Source organism: Schistocerca serialis, chromosome 6, assembly GCF_023864345.2.
Source record: "Schistocerca serialis cubense isolate TAMUIC-IGC-003099 chromosome 6, iqSchSeri2.2, whole genome shotgun sequence".
Classification (NCBI taxonomy): Eukaryota; Metazoa; Arthropoda; class Insecta; order Orthoptera; family Acrididae; genus Schistocerca; species Schistocerca serialis.
The window spans coordinates 412321273-412345693 of NC_064643.1; the positions used below are offsets into that span (position 1 = coordinate 412321273).

Below are 24421 nucleotides of genomic sequence, written 5' to 3' on the forward strand. Positions count from 1 at the left end.
TAAATGGTCTCAGGTCCTTAGCACACATTTCGACGCACTTTTCGGCCACTAAATCTTTGTCCTCTTTCAAGATATTTACGGAGTGAGGGAACTGCTTGTCAAATTTGCACACATGTCGTAATATACTCGAGGTTCCCGAATAAGTACTTAAGAGCTTTTTACATAGTTTGCATTGAGACACACCTACCGATTTATTTGAAGCGGCCTCATAAACACACGAAAACGTTTCCCATGCGGCACTGGTGCTCTGTTTCGTTACCAGCATGTATTCGCCAGTTGTCAATTTTTTTTCAATCTCACTAAAATTCGACCTATTCATTGTGCTGCCTCCACCGTTGCGATAAATGAACTGCAGGCTAACTACCTGGCTACTCTAGTCACGGTAGCTTGACAGCGCAACCTGTTGTCAGGCGCAGCAAGCTGAGCGGGTCCCGTGAAGCTTGGCAGGCTTGCGGGAACCCAGGTAGCCCGGGCTTGCGGGAGCCCGTATCGCCCGCATTACCCACTATGCCTCAGTACACGCGCACTCTTGTGTTTACATCGCGGCAGGCTAACCTGCATGAATGGTTGCAGAGGTGCTAGGGGCAAGCAGGCTGCAAGGGGAATTTGTACACCTCTGGCCCTAGCCCTAGACTCCGTTGTTAGCACGGACAGCCTCGTAGCAGCTGTGTAGCGGAGTAGGGAGAGCGCTGCCTATGCACGCCGCTGCTGCCTGTGGTGCCCGTAAGCCGTGATCCCACCCGTGCACGCTGCATCACCGCCTTTGTGTCTACCCGTAAAGCCTTGCTTTCCGCACAGGAACTTCAGATGCCCCTACCCAGGCCTCAACTTATTCTCTTATTCTTGCAAACTGCTCAGGCCGCCAATCGCGTCTTAATAAAGACACAAAATTTGTTAGCCTTGGCCGTTCTTATTTTGATTACGCGTTTCGGGTAACTGACATCATTGGCTCGAGTACTTTAACCCTTTGTTGCCTGAACTGTCATAAACCCATAAATTTCCCACTTTTTTCATGGTCAACAAAACAACAGTGAATGTCTTTCAGAATTTTAATTTTATTTATTTTGTACAAAGGAAGTGCTTTTAAGTACCATCTGACCTTCCAGTGGTTTCCAACCAACAGTTCTCAGTACAGCACTCTTTCAAAGTAATGTGGAATTACATTTTCCTTTAGACATACGAGTCTCAACTTTACGACAAAATTATGAAAAGAATAGATTGCTACTCATCTTACAGCGGAGATGTTGAGTCGCAGACAGGCACAACAAAATGACTACTAAACAGACAACATACACACACATATATTCAAACAAAACACACGCTTATGACCACGGTCTCTCTGTGTGGGAGTTGCGTTTGCGTTGAACGTGTGTTCGTATGTTGTCTATTTCAGAAGAAGACCTTTTGGCCGAAAGCCTACTGTTTAGTAATCTTCTTGTTGTGCCTGTCTGCGACTCAACAAATCCGCTAAATGGTGACTAGCAATCTATACTTCTCATAATTTTGCCATTATTCCACACTGAACTTTCCAAAGTCTAACCTTTACCTTCGATAATCATAGAAGCTGAAGAAATGGATTAAAATTTGTGGCAGAGCCGGGACTTGAAAGCAAATCTCCTTCTTGCTAAGAAGATGTACTAACCCTTACACTAAGATAGCAGTCTGGTTAACACATCTGCGTACACTACTCTACTCCCTCCTTAACACAAACTGAAGGTGTGAATCGAAGTTTGTATTAGGGAGTGCACTGGAGTCGGGAAGTCCATGCAGCGGTGTTAGCTATAACGCTACGGTGATGTAATGGGTAGCACATTTGTCTCACAAGCAGGAGAGCAAGGTTCAAAGCCCAGCTGTGGAACAAATTTTAATTTATTTCCTCCGCTTCCAACATTATCGAATACAAATGTGTTATAACGCACTCAAGCTACAAATCAGTGAATATTAGGCAGGTAATCACACAATTATTAAATGGAGTTTAGCAAAAATATTTTTATTTTCATTGTAGCAGGGAAATACTCCACAAAACAACTATTCTTAGTTTGGTCCTGCTGAACCTTTCTTTTACAACATACATCAAATCTTCCAATATTTACGGCAAAAGTGACAAAATCACCTTTCTTTCCTAATTTTACATGTTTTGGGACTGATTTCTTGCTTTTGTTGCATATATTGCTTCGCAGCTATGGGGTTGACATTCTTTGCCTTCACCACGTCCCATACGTCCATGAGCAAAATTCATCCTAAACTCCAGAAGTGAAAAGGACAGTTCGTGGCAGTTACACTTTATGGTTCAAATGGTTCTGAGCACTATGGGACTCAACTGCTGAGGTCATTAGTCCCCTAGAACTTAGAACTAGTTAAACCTAACTAACCTAAGGACATCACAAACATCCATGCCCGAGGCAGGATTCGAACCTGCGACCGTAGCGCCTTTAACCGCACGGCCACTTCGGCCGGCTACACTTTATGAATTTTGTTCTTAGCCCATAAGCAGATCTAAGTCTGTCAGCATGATTCACAAATCCCATATCACAACTGTAGTCTTTTACTGCAGAAGAGCATTGAATGTCGATTTTACTGCCATCCTCCTGCTCTCTGGAGGCAAATATTATTTCTGTTCCATGGTAATACGAAGCCAGACACACAATTTAGTTGTCTTTCAGCGAAGTACCACAATTCCAGAGGATGTCATCCTATAATGAAAGTCATCTCTTTTCATTTGCAATGGAGATGCTATCGAAGACGGTGCTCCCAAAGCAGAGTTACTAAACACAGCCTACCGAAATGCCTACACAAAAGATGACGAAGTAAATATTCCAGAATTCGTATCAAGAGCAGCTGCCAACACGAGTGACGTAGAAGTAAATACCCTCGGAGTAGTGAAGCAACTTAAATCACTTAATGAAAGAAAGTCTTCTGGTTCAGATTGTATACCAGTTAGGTTCCTTTCGGAGTATGCTGATACGTTAGCTCCATATTTAACAATCATATACAACCGTTCGCTCGACGGAAGATCCGTACCCAACAACTGGGAAGTTGCACAGGTCACACCAATATCCAAGAAAGGTAGTCGGACTAATCCACTAAATTACAGGACCTTATCATTAACGTCGATATGCAAGTGGATTTTGGAACATATATTGTGTTCGAACATTATGAATTACCTCGAAGAAAACTGTCTATTGACACACAGTCAACACGGATTTAGAAAACATCGTTCATATGAAATATATCTTGCTCTTTACTCGCATGCTGAGTGCTATCGACAAGGGATTTCAAATTGATTCCGTATTTCTATTTCCGGAAGGCTTTTGACGCTGTACCACACAAGTCGGTTGTAATGAAATTGCGTGCCTATGGAATATCGTCTCGCTATGTGAGTGGATTCGTGATTTCCTGTCAGAGACGTCACAGTTCGTAGTAATTGACGGAAAGTCATCGAGTAAAACAGAATTTATTTCTGGCGTTCCCCAAGTTAGTTATAGGCCCTTCGGTGTTCCTTATCTATATAAACGATTTGTGAGACAATCTGAGCAGCCGTCTTAGGTTATTTGCAGATGACACTGTCGTTTATCTACTAATAAAGTCATCAGAAGGTCAAAACAAATTGCAAAACGATTTAGAACAGATATCTGTATGGTGCGAAAATTGGTAGTAGACCCTAAATAACGAAAAGTGTGAGGTCATCCACATGAGTGGTAAAGGGAATCCGTTAAACTTCGGTTACACGATAAATCAGTCAAATCTAAAGACCGTAAATTCAACTAAATACCTAAGAATTACAATTACGAACAACTTAAATTGGACGGAACACATAAGAAATGTTGTGGGGAAGGCTAACCAAAGACTGCGTTTTATTGGCAGGATACTTAGAAAATGTAACAAATCTACTAAGGATACTGCCTACACTACGCTTATCTGTCATCTTTTAGAATACTGCTGCGAGGTATGGAATCCTTACCAGATAGGATTGACGGAGTACATCGAAAAATTTCAAAGAAGGACAGCACGTTTTGTATTATCGTGAAATATGGGAGAGAGTGTCACAGAAATGATACATGATTTGGGCTGGACATCATTAAAACAAAGGCATTTTTCGTTGCGACGGAATCTTCTCACGAAATTCCAGTCACCAACTTTCTCCTCCGAATGCGATGTTGACACCGACATACATAGGAAGAAACGATCACTATGATAAAATAAAGGAAATCAGAGCTCGTACGGAATGATATAGATGTTTGTTGTTGAGATTGAAATAATAGTGAACTGCGAAGGTGGTTCGATGAACCCTCCATCAGGCACTTAAACGTGATTTGCAGAGTATCCATGTAGATGTAGATATCCCTGGTGGGAATTTACCCTATTGATCCTCAAAGTGCAGAAACCAAATTTTTCTTTACTTTTACTTTTACAGGCAGAAAAAGTTATCAAGGTTTAGTCTTCTGTTTTTGCCCCACAACTTCTTCGAAAAACCTTGTACTACTCTAACGGACAATTCCCTCTCCAAAACTTCAGTTATCCCTTTGATAAAAAACAAAGGCAAGAATGTAGTCTTTCAGGTCTGCAACATGCCACAGTTTGTAATCGCATTATACAAGTTTCATTGGGTTATATTGTTTCACATTATATCCTTCTTTGAAGAAAATAACTGAGTAATAAATGTTTTCCTCCAACTTTTGTCGATTTTAGTCTCAGTCATATTTCTACTTTTGAGAGGGTTTTGATGTAAGCAATAAATTATCCCTCAGATTTCTCTACAGTTTCAGGTAAACTGATTTCAACCTCCACTAGTGCCCGTTCTATCTGGTCTCTTTCAAAAATTGCATCAAATCCCAAGGCTTTTTCAAAAATCTCGTCAAAAACCTAAACCTGCGGGATTATTAACATAACTATCATTGTCGTCATCAGCCTCTACTTCTGTAACATTATCATCGTCTGGCAAATACTTTAGAAGAGCTGCAACAATACCGTCATCTCTTGGTATTGCCAGTGACTCGAAAATGCTAGTAAAATACAGCATAAAATATCAAAGAAAGCGACAAATTACGCTTATATAACAGTACACGACAAATGTACGTACGGCCAGATGATACTTTAAAGTACCACATGATTTTCGCATATTTCGTAAATAAAAACCTCAGATTTAACAAAAGAGTTGTACGGGAATAAAATATAACGTAATTTTCAGAATATCTACGCTAGAAAGAACAATAATTTCTAACAATTGTATATCAGAAAACAAAGTAAATCTACAGCTCTCAGCAAAGATTATATTAACATACTCTTTGACTGACAAACGAGATCTAGAAGGCAGTGCGGTGTTTCTTACTAAACATAAACATAAACATGTGTTCGAAAAAGCCAACAGCCCAGGATGTAGACAATACCTGAGCAGTCAAAATAAATAAGGATCAAAAGAGGTGGTACTTAGAAGTACCAACAGGAAACAAAGGGTTAAACCATCAGTACAATGTATTAATACAACTTATGACGATAGATACTGAATGGATGTTTTAAAGTATTTGATTTTATGATGGCGGTTAGCCGAAAAGGATACTCAATATAAGAAATAATTAAGTGTGGCCAAGACAGCGGTCGCGTGTAAATTAAGTGTGCCTGCTTTTGTGTGTGTTTTCCTTTCTTTTCTGGAGAAGGCTTTTGTCAAAAACTCAGTGTACAACAGTCTTTTCGTTGTCGCTGTCTGCAACTCAACGTGTGATCTTTATAGTGACTAGCATTATCTCGTTTTAATAACTGTTGATGTTCCATCCTGGACTTTACATTGTTTGATACAATAGTTTCCACTCATTCTATTTTCGTATGATTTTTAATTCTGGCGATGAATGTTTCTATCTGCCCATAAAAGTGTACAGTGCACGGCTGGCAAACAGCTGTCCTATCATCTGAGCCCTGCTGCAGTCGTGACTTCCAGGATTTTGTCATCCTCCATCGTTAGGCCAATGATGTGTGTTGTCATGAATTCCTCATACCGTAATTGCATCCATCGGTTCATTTTATCCAAAAACCGGCTTACTTTATGTAAGCTCGAGACACCAACCGTTCGGACCCTTACGATGTGTCTTTTAACACTCGCCAATAAATCCTTTCATTTTCCCACTATACTACAGGCCTTCACGATGATTCTTCAACACCGTCACATGGTCAGATAGCCAACATCAGAATGTGGCTAAGTGTTCATTATTTAGTGATCTGTAGCGATTCATTTGCGCAGAAGTTTGCCTATTCGCCATTTTCGTTGATTTAAAAAAAAAAGGCAAAAAGTAATCCTTGCGAAGGCAGACGTCTAGCTGTTATTTTTAAATACGTAGAAAAATTTATCTCAGTTCATTTTAACGTCCTCTACACTCCACTCAGAAACTTTCGCGTTTTCGTAAAGGTAGTGAGTTGTCAATCGTTCTCCGGAAATCTGTGGTGACTGAAACTCTTCTGAAACACAGGCAACAATTTAACGGTAATCGTATAAAGACAGGTGCGCGAGTTATATATCTTACCACGAGCGTTTATTCATCTGACTACAGAAATGGCATGTTTTCTATCGTTTTTACATCCCTGCTGTTACACTGTCAGAACAGAAGTTCTTTCTTATTTCATCAACTTTTCCGATCAAAAACGTTGTCTGACTCGTGAGAGAAGTCAGCAACACAGATAAAACTCGATATAGATATCTAGTCGATAAAAACAGAAAGAACAGCAGTAAAATGCAGATACGTTACTGACGCGAAACTGGGCTGACCGCCTACGTCCCTCTCTCCTCTTCATCCCTTCCATCTACACCCTACTCCCCATCATCAGGACTTCTGGTATCACACTGTATACTAAGTAGCAGATCATCAAGTGACGGAACAGAGTTGCATAAATGTAGCTGGAGTCATTCTTGTCAGCGACGAGTGAACAATTGCATCTGAGATACAAACACATCGCCTGGTCGGGAGTTCTTCTTCTGCGACGCCTGTTCTTTGTTCCAAAAGGCCTATCGACTAATATGGATGCTTGCTCATTGTTAATAAACTGGAATGTCAGAAACATCAAATGATATCGGGTGACGTAGAAGTCTGGGCTAACAAATGGCGAAGTAGTACGTGATGTTCGATTCGTCTGCTGTGTTTACCTGAACTCTAAGTACAAGTATTGGGATACACCGCTCTCTTTCCGATCGAACGATAATAAATTACAGTGCAGTCAGGCGTCAGTGTTAGCTCAGTAACGACGCAGCCAGAGAGAGAAACAGAATCACATCCGTCCTCTCGCCAGCTGTTCCCCTCAAAGTGAAAGTAGCAGGGCGGAAGTTCCGTTTCCTCATTCCATCCAAACGCGAGACTGATGAACCGCCAGTAACCGTCCAGTAACGGCGGCACAAAAGCCTCATTGCCCTCCAGACAAGAGCAGCTCTCCATGGCTCGCGTGCATCCCACACCATTCCTCGTTCCACGCCTGGCTTTCTCTTGCAGACGAAAAAGAAACGGCACTGCATCTAGTGACAGAGAACCAAGGATAAGAACGTGAAATAATTGAACATTTTCATTGCGTGACTCATTATTTTTTGTTTATTTCAATAGATTTTCAGTTGTCATCGTAACAACGTGGTTTTTCTAGGAGTTCTGTTTGACACGTTCATAAAAAATTCTCAAGTTTTGAATTACTACTATTAAACAGTATTAAATTACACCGAGGTGACGAAAGTCTTTGCTTACCTCCTGCTATCGTGTCGGACTTCCTTTTGCCCGATGTAGTGCAGGAGCAAGACGTGGCATGAAGTCAACAAATCGTTGGAAGTCCTCTGCAGAAATATAGTGTATTACTGCCTATATAACCATCCATAACTGCGAAAGTGTTAGCGGTCGAGGAGTTTGTGCACGAACTGACCTCCCGATTACGTCCCATAAATGTTCGATGGGATTCATATCGGGCGATCTGGGTGGCCAAATCATTCGCTCGAGTTGTCCAGAATGTTCTTCAAATCAATCGCGAATCGTTGTGGTCCAGTGACATGGCGCACTGTCATTCATAAAAAATTCCATTGTTATTTGGGAACATGGCTGCAGATGGTCTCTACGTAGCCGAGCATAAACATTTACAGTCGATGAACGGTTCAGTTGTACCAGAGGATCCAGTCCCTGTAAATACAGTCCATACCATTATGGGCCACCAGCTTCCACGGTATTGGCAATACAGGTGCCAAGGCTTCGTGGGGTCTGCGCCAAACTCGACCACTACCATCAGCTCCTACCAGCTGTGATCGGGCTTCGGTTTTCCAGTCGTCAAGGGCCCAAATGAACATAGGAGAGACGCTGTAGACGGTGTTGTGCTGTCATTAAAGGCACTCGCGTCTGTCTTCTGCTGCCATAGAATATTAACACCAAATTTCGCTGAACTGTCCTTACCGACACGTTAGTCGCACGTCCCACATTGATTTTTGCCGTTATTTCACGCAGTGTTGGTTGTCTGTTAGCTCCGATAACTCTACGCATACGCCGCTGCTCTCGGTAGTTAATTGAAGGCTCTTGGCCACTGCGTTGCCCCTGGTGAAAGGTAATGCCTGAAATCTGGTATTCTCGGCAAACTGTTGACACTATGGATCTCGGATATGGAATTCCCTAAAGATTTCCGAAACAGACTATCCCATACGTCTACCTCCAGCTACAATTCCACGTTGAAAGGCTGTTAATTCCCGTCGTGCGGCCATACGTGGGAAACCTTTCTACATGAACCACCTCACAACAAATGACAGCTCCGCCAAGGCACTGACCTTTTACACCTTGTCTACGAGATGCCATCGCCATCTGTATTTGTGTATATCGCTATCACAGGACTTTTATCACCTCAGTGTATCATTATTACTTTTTTTCTTTTTTTCATCCTTTCAGATAGCCGTGTGTATTAAAGCACCGCTTGCGGAACAGGTAGGTACGCCGATTCCAGATTAAATCCGCTCAGCGGATTAACGACCCCACCTCAGTTACACCATTCGAAAACATGTCGAAAACTTTCGCACACTTTCACATGAATCACATCTCACGCAGAGAGTTGGGGTACAAACACTTATTCTCGGGGAGTAGCAGGGTTGTGATGTAAAGGGCATCCGACCACCCCTTAAATTAACCATACCAAATCCGTTAATAACCATTGCGACACTGAGCACACGCCGTATAAGGGCGCAAGACAAAGAAGGGAGACTCAATTTCTTTTTTGCTTTCTACGTCTTTCCTAAAGTTCTTCTACACTGAGGCGTAGAGGTCGCGCAAAATAATGTACCCCTTGTGTGCGTAGACAGAGCAGCATGGGTGGGGACGGGGGTAGTGGCGGTGGTTCCCTGGCCGTAGACGAGCTGCAGTTGCGACAGCTGAAGCCTTGGCTCAAAGCATTTTGGGTTTGATTTCTGTTACAGCCACCCCATATAAACAACAAAATAACTCACTCAAACTGCAATACTTTTTTACGCAAGCATTTGAAGTGAACAGTAATAGCTCAAATAAATACCATGAAAAATTCACATCGATTGTCTCTGCTTGCTAATCTGCCTTCCCCCCTCCTCCTCCCCCCCCCCTCCCCCACTTGAACTGAAAGGAGCATTGAATAAATTTCTTGTATTTATCCAACTATACAGTGGTATGATATACGATTTTAACCTGTGTCTACTACAGAAGAATGGAAAAGGAAATTGAGAATGTGTTATATGACGATCAGTTTGGCTTTAGGGAAGGTAATGGCACGAGGGAGGCGGTTCTGACGTTGTGGTTATTAATGAAAGCAAGACTAAAGGAAAATCAAAACACTTTCATAGCATCTGTCGACCGGGAAAAAGCGTTTCACAATGCCAAATAGTGCAAGATGTTCCAAATTCTGAGTAAAATACGGGTAAGCTCTAGGAAGAGACGGGTAATATACAACACATGCAAGAGCCAAGAGGGAATCAATCTATATATGGAAGAAGCAATCATGGAAATAAAAGAAGAGTTCAACAACGGAATTAAAATTCAAGGTGCAGGGATATCAATGATAAGATTCGTTGATGACATTGCTATCCTCAGTGGAAGTGAAGAAGAATTACAGGATATGCTGAACGGAATGATCAGTCTAATGATGGCAGCATATGACAGAGAGTAAATGGAAGAAAGAAGAAAGTACTGTAAAGTAGCAGAAATGACAAGAGAACAATGAAACTTAGCATCAGGATAAATGGTCACAAAGTAAATGAAGTTAAGGAATTCTTCTACCTCGGTAGCAAAGTAACCAATCACGGACGCAACAAGGAGGGCATCAAAAGCAAACTATCACTGGAGAAAAGGGCTTTCCTGACCATGAGAAGCCTGCTAGTATCATAGGCCTTAATTTGGAGAAATGTCTGAGAATGTACATTTGGAGCACAGCAATGAATGGTAGTGAAACATGGATTGTGGGAAAATCGAAACAGAAGAGAATCGAAGCATTCGAGATGTGATGCTACAGACGAATGCTGAAAATTAGGTGCACTGATAAGGTAAGGAATGAGGAGCTTCTGTCCAGAATCGGAGAGGAAATGAATAATACGGAACATGCACAAGAAGAAGGGACAGGATGGTAGTACATCTATTAAGACATCAGGAAATAATTTCTAAGGAGAGTAAAAATTGTAAAGGAAGACAGAGACTGTAATACATCCAGCAAATAATTGAGGTTGTAAGTTGCAAGTGCTACTCTGAGATGAAGAGGTCGGCACAGGAGAGGAAAACGTGGCGGGCCGCATCAAACCAGTCAGAAGACTGATGAGTAAAATTGACGAATATGATGGATCTACCCTCATTACGGTTACCTTTCACGTTATTTGGAAAATCATTATGTTTACTTTGTATATCTAACGAACATTTAAATGTATAAATAAGATAGGAAAAATAGAAAATGGCTTATCTACAGCCTAACTTGTGTAGTAAGGATCCTAATGACGAAATTATCCTAATGACAAAATTCCTTCTTTAAAAGATGTATTTTTTTTTTTATCAATGGAGCTATAACTATGGTGACTTTCATGTCGTGTACTCTTTATGTGTCGCGGGGAAATTATGTATTCATGTCCTGACAGTCTGTTCATCAAAATCATTCTAAATGTTTATTTTCTTTCCCTTCTTTCGGACTAAAGAAGCCTTGGGAATTGCGTATAGCTACGTTTTCCCTCTTTTTTTTTACTTTCTTTATTTGGGAAACGCCATTGGCTCCTGCAACCCTCTCTAGTACAGTTATAATGGGATATTTACTACCTCAGCTACCTCTTCCGTCACGAATTTTACGACACTGCACAGGATCTAGCTTGGCTGACTATGAAGCAGTTTCCCTGCGCCTACAGTGCGTGGAGACTGCGGTGCCACTCTGTGTACAACACAGAGAATGCTCGAATTACGGTGACAAACCGTTGACAACTGAGACGGTCACCGTCAACGGATAAAGCACACAGCTCACCAGGCGACACGGAACTAACGTGGCCGCCCTTTCTGAACAAAGGGATGGACTGGCCCAGCAGCCACGACGAGAATGCGTTTCTGCGCTGGGATCACGTTAACCTGTGCGACCTCGACACTGCTCTTCACTAACATAGAGTATATTTCCATTTCGATGTTTTCTAGATCCACCTACACGTCATGTACTTTGCCTCGTTCTTACGGAATACGATCGTGTTTTGTTTTGTGTTTGTGGCCGTGGTAGCGTTTGTTATTCCTGCGTGTGTGTGTGTGTGTGTGTGTGTGTGTGTGTAACAGGTGGTATTATATGTCCTAAATCTGTGTATGCAAACTGTTACTTTATTAAGGCTACTTTCTTATTGTACTGTGATGGGTGATCATGGAGTATCACGTCTTGATCCTTGCAACGAACATGCAGTGCTCTTCGTACACTTGTGCAATTCTATGACGAATTTCCGTTTCTAGCGCTCGTCCCGCTGTAAGCAAACCGACTACACCCTTTTGCTCTTCTTTGGAAGCTTGCATTTAACCGTTTTCAGCACGACAGAGCGCAGTGGACGGTCGACGCGTGCATGTGCTCTGTCTACGGTCACGTGAGTGTGCGCCAGTGTCCCTCTAGCGACGACTTTGGGGCCTCAGCGCTCTTGTCGTGATTACACTCCCTTCCGTGTGCAGTGGCGTTAGACTGAGGTGACACAAGTAATGAGATACCACCTAACATCGTGTCGGAGCTCCTTTTGCCCGGCGTAGCCCAGCAGCTCTATTGCTGCCTCTCCATTATTGCGAAAGTGTTGCCGGTGCAGGATTTTGTGCACGAACTGACTTTTCGATTACCTCTCCTAACTGTTCGATGAGATTTATGTTGGACGATCTGGGTGGCCAAATCATTCACCCTCACTGTCCAGAATGTTCTTCAAACCAACACGAACAACTGTGGCTCGGTAACATGACCCACTGTCATCCACAAAAATTCCATCGTTGTTTGGGAACATAAAGTCCATGAATGGCTTGTAAATATCTCCAACTAGCCGAACATAAACTTTTCCAACAAATGGTCGTTTCAGTTGGACCAGCGGACCCAGTTTATTCCATGTAAATACAGACAACATCATTATGAGGCCGCCACCAGCTTGCAGAGTGCCTTGTTGACAACATGGGTCCATGGCACGTGGGGTTTCCACACTCTCAAACACTACCATCAGCTCTTACCAACTGAAATCGGCAGTCATCTGACCAGGCCACAGTTTTCCAGTCGTCTAGGACCCGCCTGAGCTCAGGAGAGGCGCCGTAGGCAACGTCGTACTGTTAGCAAAGGCACTGGCGTCAGTCGACTGTTGCCATAGCCCACACCTGATTTCGCAGCCCTGTCCTGACGGATATGTTCGTCGCTCGTCCCACATTGATTTCTACTATTATTTCACGCAGCTTTGCTTGTCTGTTAACACTGACAACAATACGCTAAGTGAAGGCCGTTGGGCACTGCGTTGCCCGTGGTGAGAGGTAACGCCTGAAATTTGGTATTCTCGGCTCACTCTTGACACTGATTCGGAATATTGACTTCTCTAACGATTTCCGAAATTAAATGTCCCATGCTTCTAGCTCCAACTACCATTCTGCGTACAAGGTCTGTGCGGCCGTAATCACGTCGGAAACCTTTTCACATGAATCACCTGAGTACAAATAACAGCTTCACCAACGCACTGCCTTTTTATACCTTGTGTATAGCGTACTATAGCCATCTCTATATGTGCATATCGCTACTGCGTGACTATTGTCACCTCGGTGTACGATCCCTTCGGCGGTTTTCATTTTACAGCCTCTGGCTCGTTAATTTTTTAATTTTTTTTTTCCCCTTGTAACTAGGCTTTCGCGGGAGAGTTAAAGACTCTTTTCAAATATTTGACGATTTTGTTTTTTCAGCATTTCTGCGACGTTCCACCGTGGGTGAAACATATCTGCCGTTCTTTCAATGCGTCCAGTATCCCTGTAAGCCCTGTTTAGTATGGATCATTCACAGGTGAAAAATTTTCTAGAAAGAGTCGAACAAGTGTTCTGTAAGCAGTCTCCTTTGTAGATTGACTGCATTTTTCCAGTATCCTACGAATGAACCGAAGTCTTGTCGTCAACTTTACCTGCGACTGAGCCTGAACCATCATTCCGCTTCATATCCTCACAAATGGCTACAGTCAAATATTCGTGTACAATATCAGTGAAGAAACAACTTTTACAGGCATCTATGAAGGAGTTCACACTTCTAGAAACTCCCCTTACGTTTCTCAATCTGCGAGTGTGTCTAAAAACAAAGGATCTGTAACTTCCAGGCGTCACAAAATAATTTCATTTCCACGCATGCTCCAATTTCACGACAGTATCATCTGCCTAGACACCAGCTACACTAAAGCAGATGCTTTCAGAAGCATTTGACATTTGATCGAAAAAGATTAATGCGAAGTTGCCCCATCTTTAGCCTATGCAACTCGTGAAGGAATGGACTTAACACAATTTGGGAATTATTCCCAAACGAATGTTGCGATTTTTGCCATGCAGTACAAGTTCATTCCGCTGCGATGAGGAAAAGATTGTGCAGTATTAAATGACTGGCAACTTTAGCGCATTTAAGCGCTATGACATTCCCGCCAAAATTTCTTACAGAAGTAAAAATATTTCTGTCCCCAAAAGATGGACTGATGTATGGGTTCCAGGCTTGCCGTGACAAAGAAAATGCACCTAGACTTGTTACGAGCATAAGTTACTGTACATTCGCTTACAACACAATACATGACATTATTCGCTCAAAGTAGCATGCAACGACTTCATTTCATCCGCTAGAGCACTTAACAGCACTTACCGAGAGGCGGTAACGATGTAATAAGGCTGTCTTATTACGTTTACTGGTGCTTGAGAGATGTTTAAGATGTTGTTTTGGTTGAAAAGTAGGAAGCGCAGCGGATTAGGGAAATAACGTGCAGAGTATAGATTAGTATGCTCCCACTACTTTCACTGTGACGTAGGTGAGAGCAACAGCAGTCAGCTCGGAGGCCATGTACTTCAACAGACGTGCGGTTACGTAAACAGCGGTGCAGAACTCACCGCTACCTCTACCGAGATGGCACAGTTATTTGTACGCTCTGTTCGTATTCAGTACGAGTGCAATTGAAGTCCCCGCCTGACGGTTCGGATGTAAGTATACCGTGATATCCAAATATCACCATAGCCTAACGCCTGAAGTCTTCAAAAAGATAACGAGGGGTTCTTTAACACATTTTTTAGCTACTAAGCAACTACTGTAATCCTCATTTCGAAAATATCGACAAGATTTTAACCGCCAACAAAGAAGATAGTTCCTAGACGCGTCAAAAGACGTCTCCTCATCCCCATCACGTTGTGGAACGCAGTGGCTTTGCGTGATAGGCTTAGCACACGGAATAGCGCTGTACAAAAGATGTAAATCAACATGGCGAACGCTCTCAAGGGGGCGGTGCAAAAAACCTGGATTTTTAAGGATAGAAACATTGCGTAGCTCCTCATTAGCGAGCATTACGAAGTACAGATTACATTTACTTTGTAACATGCTTCTCAAGGGTTGGATGACGCGTGTCTAATGGAGTTGTTGAGAGAAACTACTGTTGTTTGACATCCACAAACCTTGTGAGCAAGGAGAACATTTATCTGTTAGGGTGGGAAATAGAGCGATTTTGTTGGTAGAAATGCACTTATTTCTCTACGTATTTCCTTTCTAGTTCAATATACTTGGTCAAACGTTTTTCCTGTAAACAGATTCCATCTTTTTGGTTCAAAATGGTTCAAATGGCTCTGAGCACTATGGGACTTAACTTCGAAGGTCATCAGTCCTCTAGAACTTAGAACTACTTAAAACTAACTAACCTAAGGACATCACACACATCCATGCCCGAGGCAGGATTCGAACCTGCGACCGTAGCGGTAGCGCGGTTCCAGACTGTAGCGCCTAGAACCAATCGGCCACCCCGGCCGGCCCATCTTTTTGATATCATCATTATTCATTATAGCGTATGGGGGAACGCAACAGGATATAGTAATAACAACAAATAAAATAGCCTCAGGGTGCAGTTATGGCGTTAAAAGATTTACCGCGTGATCAATTTCGAGACTTCACGCCTCATTCTCAAATGCACCTTTTTTACACTTCCAATTGACGGTTACGTGTTAATTTCCCAGCTCACACAGATTGCCAACCCAAATACCAGTCACCACGCCCTGCACCACACAGGTGTAGTGTCGCTTACATAGGGCTGCGGAAGTACGATGTGGCAGCAACATCCTGCCACCCTTTCAAGTAACCACGCCAAAACCGTTCACAAACATGCCCACCCCGCAAAAATGCGGTACAAAAACTCAAGCTTTTGATTTTAAGGCCTACTTTAAACTCATAAGGCAGTCGTTGAAGTTTACCTGTGCCAGAAGCGAACAGCAAAATTCAAATGGATCAAATGGCTCTGAGCACTATGGGACTTAACATCTGAGGTCATCAGCCCCCTAGAACTTAGAACTACTTAAACCTAACTAACCTAAGGACATCACGCACATACATGCCCGAGGCAGGATTCGAACCTGCGACCGTAGCAGCTGCGCGGTTTCAGACTGAAGCGCCTAGAACCGCTTGGCCACCGCGGCCGGCAGCGAACAGCACTTTTTTAACAGTGAAACGGAGGTGGTTCAAATTAATCCGTTTTCCTTCATCTGTTTTACAGTTTCTAGATCTGAAAATTCCTCCATATTTTTTGAGAATGATTTTCGTGATATGTACTGTCATTCCTTGACGTCTCTTTCAGTTTTGGATTTCGCAGAATCGGATTTCCCACGATCTCGAATATATCTAGTAGAAGCTGTTGCATAGATGTGTATTTTCTTCAGTGGACTAAAATAGATCGACCCTTGTTTCTCAAGGACAGGCAGCACAGATTTTTTCTGAAATAGACGAATGATTTATCAATATTTATTAACCGTAGACAAAGCGGGAATTCGTACTCATTGCTCCATTCTATAATTACGTTCATGGCTTTCAAATGGTCTACTGAGTTTTATATACTTCTAAAGCCAACTAAAGTGTAGGCTGATATGTCTATGTCTTACCTGTTTCCATTCTTCTAAAATAGAATGATTGCAGTATTGCTCCAGTTTTGGGGGATTGTTTCTTCTTCTATCACACCAGACAAATCTTCACCCTCATAGAGGCTTTCAATGTATTCTTTCCACCTATCTGCTCTCTCCTCTGCATTTAACAGTGGAATTCCGGTTGCACTCTTAATGCTACCACCGTTGCTTTTAATGTCACCAAAAGTTGTTTTGACTTTCCTGTATGCTGAGTCTGTCCATCCGACAATCATATCTTTTTCGATGTCTTCACATTTTTCCTGCAGCCATTTCGTCTTAGCTTCCATGCACTTCCTATTTATTTCATTCCTCAGCGACTTGTATTTCTGTATTCCTGATTTTCCCGGAACATGTTTGTACTTCCTCCTTTCATCAATCAACTGAAGTATTTCTTCTGTTACCCATGGTTAGCCGGCCGGAGTGGCCGAGCGGTTAAAGGCGCTACAGTCTGGAACCGCACGACCGCTACGGCCGCAGGTTCGAATCCTGCCTCGGGCATGGATGTGTGTGATGTCCTTAGGTTAGTTAGGTTTAAGTAGTTCTAAGTTCTATGGGACTTATGACCACAACAGTTGAGTCCCATAGTGCTCAGAGCCATTTGAACCATTACCCATGGTTTCTTCGCAGCTACCTTCTTTGTACCTATGTTTTCCTTCCCAACTTCTGTGATGGCCCTTTTTAGAGATGTCCATTCCTCTTCAACTGTACTGCCTACTGCGCTATTCCTTATTGCTGTATCTATAGCGTTGGAGAACTTCAAACGTATCAAGTCATTCCTTAGTACTTCCGTATCCCACTTCTTTGCGTATTGATTCTTCCTGACTAATGTCTTGAACTTCAGCCTACTCTTCATCACTACTATATTGTGATCTGAGTCTATATCTGCTCCTGGGTACGCCTTACAATCCAGTATCCGATTTCGGAATCTCTGTCTGACAATGATGTAATCTAATTGAAATCTTCCCGTATCTCCCGGCCTTTTCCAAGTATACCTCCTCCTCTTGTGATTCTTGAACAGGGTATTCGCCATTACTAGCTGAAACTTGTTACAGAACTCAATTAGTCTTTCTCCTCTTTCATTCCTTGTCCCAAGCCCATATTATCCTGTAACCTTTTCTTCTACTCCTTCCCCTACAACTGCATTCCAGTCGCCCATGGCTATTAGATTTTCGTCCCCCTTTACATACTGCATTACCCTTTAGCTTTAGTGAAAAAGAATTTGGAACAACTGAGCTACCGTGATATTCGTGCTAGCGACGTTTCGTCAGTTGTAGCTAGCGACTGAAGCAGCTCACACATACCTTTGCTGTGTTCGCAGGATGGAGCGGCCGTGCTGGGGCATCGCCCGCCGGGGAGGTGGGCCTTCCCTCAAACAACCTGCTGCTGGGGCCGACCTTCGACGCCCGCCTCGCCTACGGAGGGAAACTGCTGGCTCCGGACAAGGAGCGTGCCGACCAGGGCTACGTGTACGAAAAGCCGCCGCAACCGTTCACCTACCCCACCAGAGGGACAACCACCACCACCACCACCAGACCCTTCACCTACACTACTAGGAAACCAGTCTCTTATCTTCCCCCTGTAACCACTACCACAGCTAGACCCTTCACCTACACCACACCGAAACCAGTCTCTTACGTTCCCCCCTCGACTACCACCACCGCTAGGCCCTTCACCTATACCACTCCGAAACCAGTCTCTTATCTTCCCCCTACAACCACTACCACCGCTAGGCCCTTCACCTATACCACTCCAAAACCAGTCTCTTATCTTCCCCCTACAACCACTACCACAGCTAGGCCCTTCACCTATACCACTCGAAAACCAGTCTCTTATCTTCCCCCTACAACTACCACCACAGCTAGGCCCTTCACCTACACCCCACCCACCACAACTGCGAGACCCTACACATATACATTCGCTACATCCACTCCTAAACCAGTCACTTACCTCCCTCCCACAACAACTGTGAGACCCTATACTTACACATCCCCTACGACCACTTTCAAACCAGTCTCCTACCTCCCTCCTGTAACAACTGTCAGGCCAGTTACTTATACATATTCGACTACTACTGCCAAACCCTTTACTTACACCTATCCTACGACAACTCGCAAACCCTATTCCACAACCACAGCTCGACCTTCTACTTATACAACGAGACCAACTTATGCTACAACTGGTTATACGACGCAGTCGCCGAGGGTAACGTTTACGTACCCCACGAGGCCGCCGACTACCACTCAGAGGCCCTACACGTTCACCACTACAACGAGGCGCCCGACGTTCACGACTCCGAGGCCGACGCCGCCGCCCACTACAGTTAGAACGGCACCTCCTGTCACTGGATACAAGTACCCGTCTCCAACCGTCACTTTCACGTATCCCACCAGACAGCCAACCACCAGTGCGAGACCCTTCACCTACACAACCACCAGCAAGCCCATTACCTACACCTACAGCACTACTACAGCTAAGCCCTTCACATACACCTATCCAACTACCACTTTGAGACCATACACATACAGCACCGTCAGAACAACCGGTTACCCCACTGTATCTCCAAGTGTTACATTCACCTACCCAACGAGACGTACAACCACCAGTGTCAGACCATATACGTTCACTACAACGACCAGGAGACCGACTTTCACCACTCCAAGACCCACATATTCGACAACAACACTGAGGCCTTTCACTGTTACAACTCGACAGCCAACATTCAGCACCTATAGACCCTCTCAGTCTACAACAGTCTTCACTGGCTACCAGAAGGAATCACCTAGTAGGCCCTTCACGTACCCAACAACACAGAGACCTTTTACATATAGTACCACAACAGCGAGACCAACATTCATCACAACAACCACAAGGAGACCAACAACAACATTCCGACCTACATTCATCACGACAACCACAAGGAGGCCAACAACAACATTCCGACCTACGACAATCTACACTACGAGACTGCCAACCACTACTCTCCGGCCGTACACATTCAGTACGACGACGCAAAGGCCAACGTTTCCGACTCAGGCAACCCCCAAAATAACTGGGTATCCCAAGGAAACACCCAGCAGACCTTTCACATACCCTTCAAGACTCCCAACGACAACCACACCTCGGCCTTACACGTACACCACTACAACTACTTTACGACCAGTCACTTTTACCACAACCTCTCCAAGGCCGACTTATACAACACCAAGGCCGACATTTACAACACCACGCCCCACGTACAGTACCCCTAGGTACACGTACACCACTCCGAGACCGACATATACGACTCCGAGGCCGACATATACGACTCCGAGGCCCACATACACAACTCCTCGGCCAGTGACGTATCCCAGCACGCAGACAATCTTCACTGGCTATCCAAAAGAATCACCTAGCATCCCGTTCACTTACCCGACACCAGGAGCGCCTGCAGGAGACGCGAGGAAGAGTGCAGGACAACCTTTCTCATACCCAGCACTCTTTCCGGGAGCAGATTTTGACCTGCGCCTCTTGAAGAAGAGGTCTGCTCCCGTGATTACAGGAGAGCTGCAGAGAAAGGAACGAGCCGACGATGGAAAGTGAGTCTATCCCTCAATAGAAGCTAACCCGGGAGATGGCTGTTAACTACTTGTTAATTACTGTAAGTTACATTGCGAGAATAGTGCGTAATCATTAGCCTGACCCTCTCACGACAGTTCATCCACGAATGTTATTTGAGGCAGATTACTAAGAAGCTCAGACGGCTTTCAGTGTCTCAGCCATCACTTTGAAGACAACCATTCATGTCTGACCCAATAAGATTCTGAGATGTGTAACGAATTCTAGACACTCATTTCGTGAAATTTCTGTGCCATTAATTTCTTTGCCACAAGTACAGTGCAAACAGTCGTGTTGCAGACATATGTTCACAAGGGTTCACGGAATTCTGAAGACATATATATCATTTGAAGCTAAGTTGTTTGAACAGGGAGCAGTTGACCGTACCCTGTTTCTTCTGTGTGTAACTTTTTAGACAGAATGATAACACTGACATGCAACTGGAATTTCGGTTATCACGCCGTTTCTTCTGTGTTATCTCCGTCTTTAATTGTGGCCATATAAACTTCGATGTTACTGGAGCTGCTGCCATCCTACCTCGATCGGACATCGCCAAACTGGTATCTGAATCTGTGTCAAGTAGCTCCATTTCAATTTGTTAATGTGAATTGTGAATAAACGCCCCGGATAATTGTGTGCTTTACAATGCATAATCTACCATCGTATCAGATTAACAATGTCTTCTAAACATTTACGCCATTAATGTTACATTTGTTATTATTTTCAATAGTTTTATACGACAGTTAAATATGTAAGAAATAAAAGAATTAAAGGAAAATAAATAAATAATTATATTACTGTTGTTTCATTCCACACTATAAACAGCAGTAAATAAAAACAATATAATTACCTCCATCTTTAAAGCAAATAATTGTGTAACTAGAGAATTTACCGATATAATTCAGTACTGTCCAGTAAACTCACTGTATTTTATTGGTAACTTATAATAATAGCCTACCGAAAGTGTACACAATAAGATATATAAGTGATTAGTATAATGTTAAGCTATGAAGTGTAAATTACCTACTTCACGTTTCTCAAATCCTCATAACAACGTAATCAAGGGCATGTATGACCTAGCTCGTCTTTCTTATTTTACTATTTCTCTGAGACTCAGATAAAATAAGATTTAACAGTACGATAAAATGTGTAAATTGACAGGGGTTGCGAGTTATGCATCATAAAATTCAGTCTGACTCATTAACAGCAAGCTGTATCGTGCATAATACAAAATTATTCAATCTGACTTATTAACTCAATTACAGCAAGCTGTATTGTGCATAAAACAAAATTTTTGCTAGAGTTAAAGAAAAGGAATTATGTTCCTAGATTTGTGAAAGCTCTAATGTTTTACGAAAGATAGGTTTTATGAACAAATAATTCATGTGTTGCATATGATACGAGGTATAAATCCTAATTTTTTATTTAAAGATAATGTACGGAAAATAATATTTATCTCAGACGAAATGAAAGAAATACTTTTCCATATTACAATAACTACTCTTTCACACCACTAAAACTTGCTAAAGAACACGAAGCATGAATACTGTTTCGTCTTAAAAAAAAAAAAAGAACTGAACTGATTCGTAGAATTACCCCTATATAACACTCACTTTTACTTATAGCGGAATTATGGTTCATATGATGAGTTAAAGTATAATGACTTATCCTGGAGCAGAATTAGGCTGGGAAACTAGCATGCATGCCCAAAACATCAATCATATGAAACTCACACTCTTCGTACAGTATATATTTATTGTCGAGTACCAGTGTCCTTACAGATACTTACGTTTCAGTTCATTTGAACAATTTCTAATTCAATAGAAAAAAGGGAAAAGGGCTATCTGAAAGGGTTTCTAATTACATTGAATATTGATACTTCCTTGCAGACTAAAACAGTGTGTCAGACTGAGATTCCAATTCGGGACTTGAGTTAGAGTCTCGGTCCGGCACACAGTTTTAATCTGCCAGGAAGTTTCATATCAGCGCATACTCCGCTGCAGAGTGAAAATTCATTCTACATTGAATATTCTTTATGGACAGAATGCAGTACGTTATTCTGGAAAAGGAGTAATCTAAAGGAACAGAACTATTAGCTAGTTTGTTCCAGGGAAGTATAGTGAGAATATTACTATTCATGTTCTATGTAAATGACTTAGTGTATAGTATTGGTTGCAATATCAGATCTTTTGCAGATGATTCCGTTTTCTAAGAGAATGTTTTGACCAAGTACTGTAAGTAATTGTTAAATTGTCGCCAATAAGTAACAACGAACTTGAGAATATTCAAATTATTTTACTCACAATCATCGATTACAATTGTTAGAGAACCAGACAATTAAGTTCGTTTAGTGGTGAAAAACGCAGGTCAGCGTAATAACGTGTTGGTTTCAAAACATTATTACTCAGATCTGAAGATGCGCAACTCTGACTGAAATTGATAACCGGGCCTCTCAAAATTTTTCATCGTAGATTGTGAATAAAATAGTTTACAATTTTGATAATGTCCAGTTAATAACGATAAAATAACAGTATGGCCCAAGCACAAGCCGCTAGCTCTTACCGTAGAGAACTTTAAATTCGAATGTAGCACTGTTTCACCACAGAATTAATTATTTACAACAACAGTCAGTCATATTATAAAAATAGCTGGAGGTGACAGTACGGAGACAGGCCTTTATGAAGATCGATTAAGCAAGCTTCGTTGGAAGTAAATGAAATATTACGCTTCGATATACCGGTAAAACACAAGAAAAGTCCAATTTCTCTAGAAAAAGAAATTGTTTACAATTCATTTACACGACATACTGGAATATCTTCCGAGAGCGTGGGGTATATAGCAGGACAGACTAACGGAGGACATGGAGGGTTTGGATAGAAGGGTGACGTGATGGTCACAGGTTTGTTCGACCGTATGGGGAAAAAATTTAACTGACAGGCAGTATAGGGAGTGCGCAACATCTGCCAATCTACAAACTCCTCCTTAAAAGGAAATTTAATTAGTCTGATTCAGCGTATTTTCAAAAATATCTAACCCCAAATATTTCAGTTTTTGAGAAAGAAAATCGTGTTAATTCGGCCGTTGTGAGTTTCTTTTTTCTGAGATGAAATGTATGACTCTAAACTCTATTACGTTAAATGTGTACATTGATAAGTATGATATAATATGAAGTTAAATTGAATTATTCGTAGTTTTCTGGATAAATTTGGCTCATTAGAAAGATTCTGTGCTGCAGTTATTGCTCTCATTTATGGATTCATCTTTTTTTCCGGTAACATTATGCAAATGTTAAGCAAATTATATATGGCGAGTCATCTCACCCTGACAGTCATAGTCCGATGTCTTTGTTGGAACTGAGGGAAGTCACGTCAGTGACTTAATATACTTTAAATAAAAGATTTCAAAAATGAGCCTATAGGATTAACTGCAGATATGCTCTCTCTTGTACTCAAATAAGAACTGGAATGGGTTCTATGACATTTTCTTGAAAATCAGATAAATTAGCAAGGAACGTAGCGTACAAGAATAGAGTCTCAATCTGTGCCCCGCAGTTATGGGCTTCGTTTATGCACAGTCGATGGATCCCACAAAACTACAGCCAGTTAAAGCAGAATCTGTCTTGTGAATGTAGGCCCTCTAGGCGAATACCGTCTCGGGTTTCCAGCTGGGTGACAGTGTTAAAATATCGCGACGTCTCGGAGACTATCGTACTCATGGCCAGAAGATGATGAGTATGACACTCGTCGAAACGTCGCGTTGTTTAACACTGCCACCCGGCTGCAAACCGGAGAGATTTTCAAGAACATAATCTGTCTTGTTCTGCATTTTGTGCCAACTGCTTGAGAAAACCATAAATTCGCAGAAATTTAGAGAAACAGAGCTCTGGTAGTAAAATATTAAAATTATAAATGGGGCAAAATAGAGTATAATGGTCGACTTACGAGTCACTGGCGTGGTGGAATCGCTTTCAGTAGGCATATAATTTAATATATAATCATATAAACCAATTAAACTTTATAAATTAAAAGACTGGCCTAAAACAAAAACCACACAACCTTTAATTATCATGTCATGAATACTTTTTAACTCCGAGGAATTAGTACGTTGGATGTAGGATTTTCTCCAGTGTACTACTTCGGTTATGCATAACAATGTCATTTATCTATCATCGCTAGGTATATTTCCATCAGAGCATTTCATCAGAGAAGTTACCGAATCATTTCCATTATTTAGGGTGAAACTAA

The 24421-nt window shown here is 42.3% G+C and overlaps 1 protein-coding gene across 1 annotated transcript in view; it reads left to right on the forward strand.

The window, feature by feature from the left end:
- LOC126484893 (mucin-5AC-like) overlaps positions 1 to 24421 on the forward strand; it is a 210008-nt gene that overhangs the window by 112483 nt on the left and 73104 nt on the right. Inside the window, exon 2 of the mRNA XM_050108491.1 lies at positions 17902 to 20158. Within this exon, the coding sequence (XP_049964448.1) occupies positions 17902 to 20158 (2257 nt within the window). The remainder of the gene's footprint in view (positions 1 to 17901; positions 20159 to 24421) is intronic.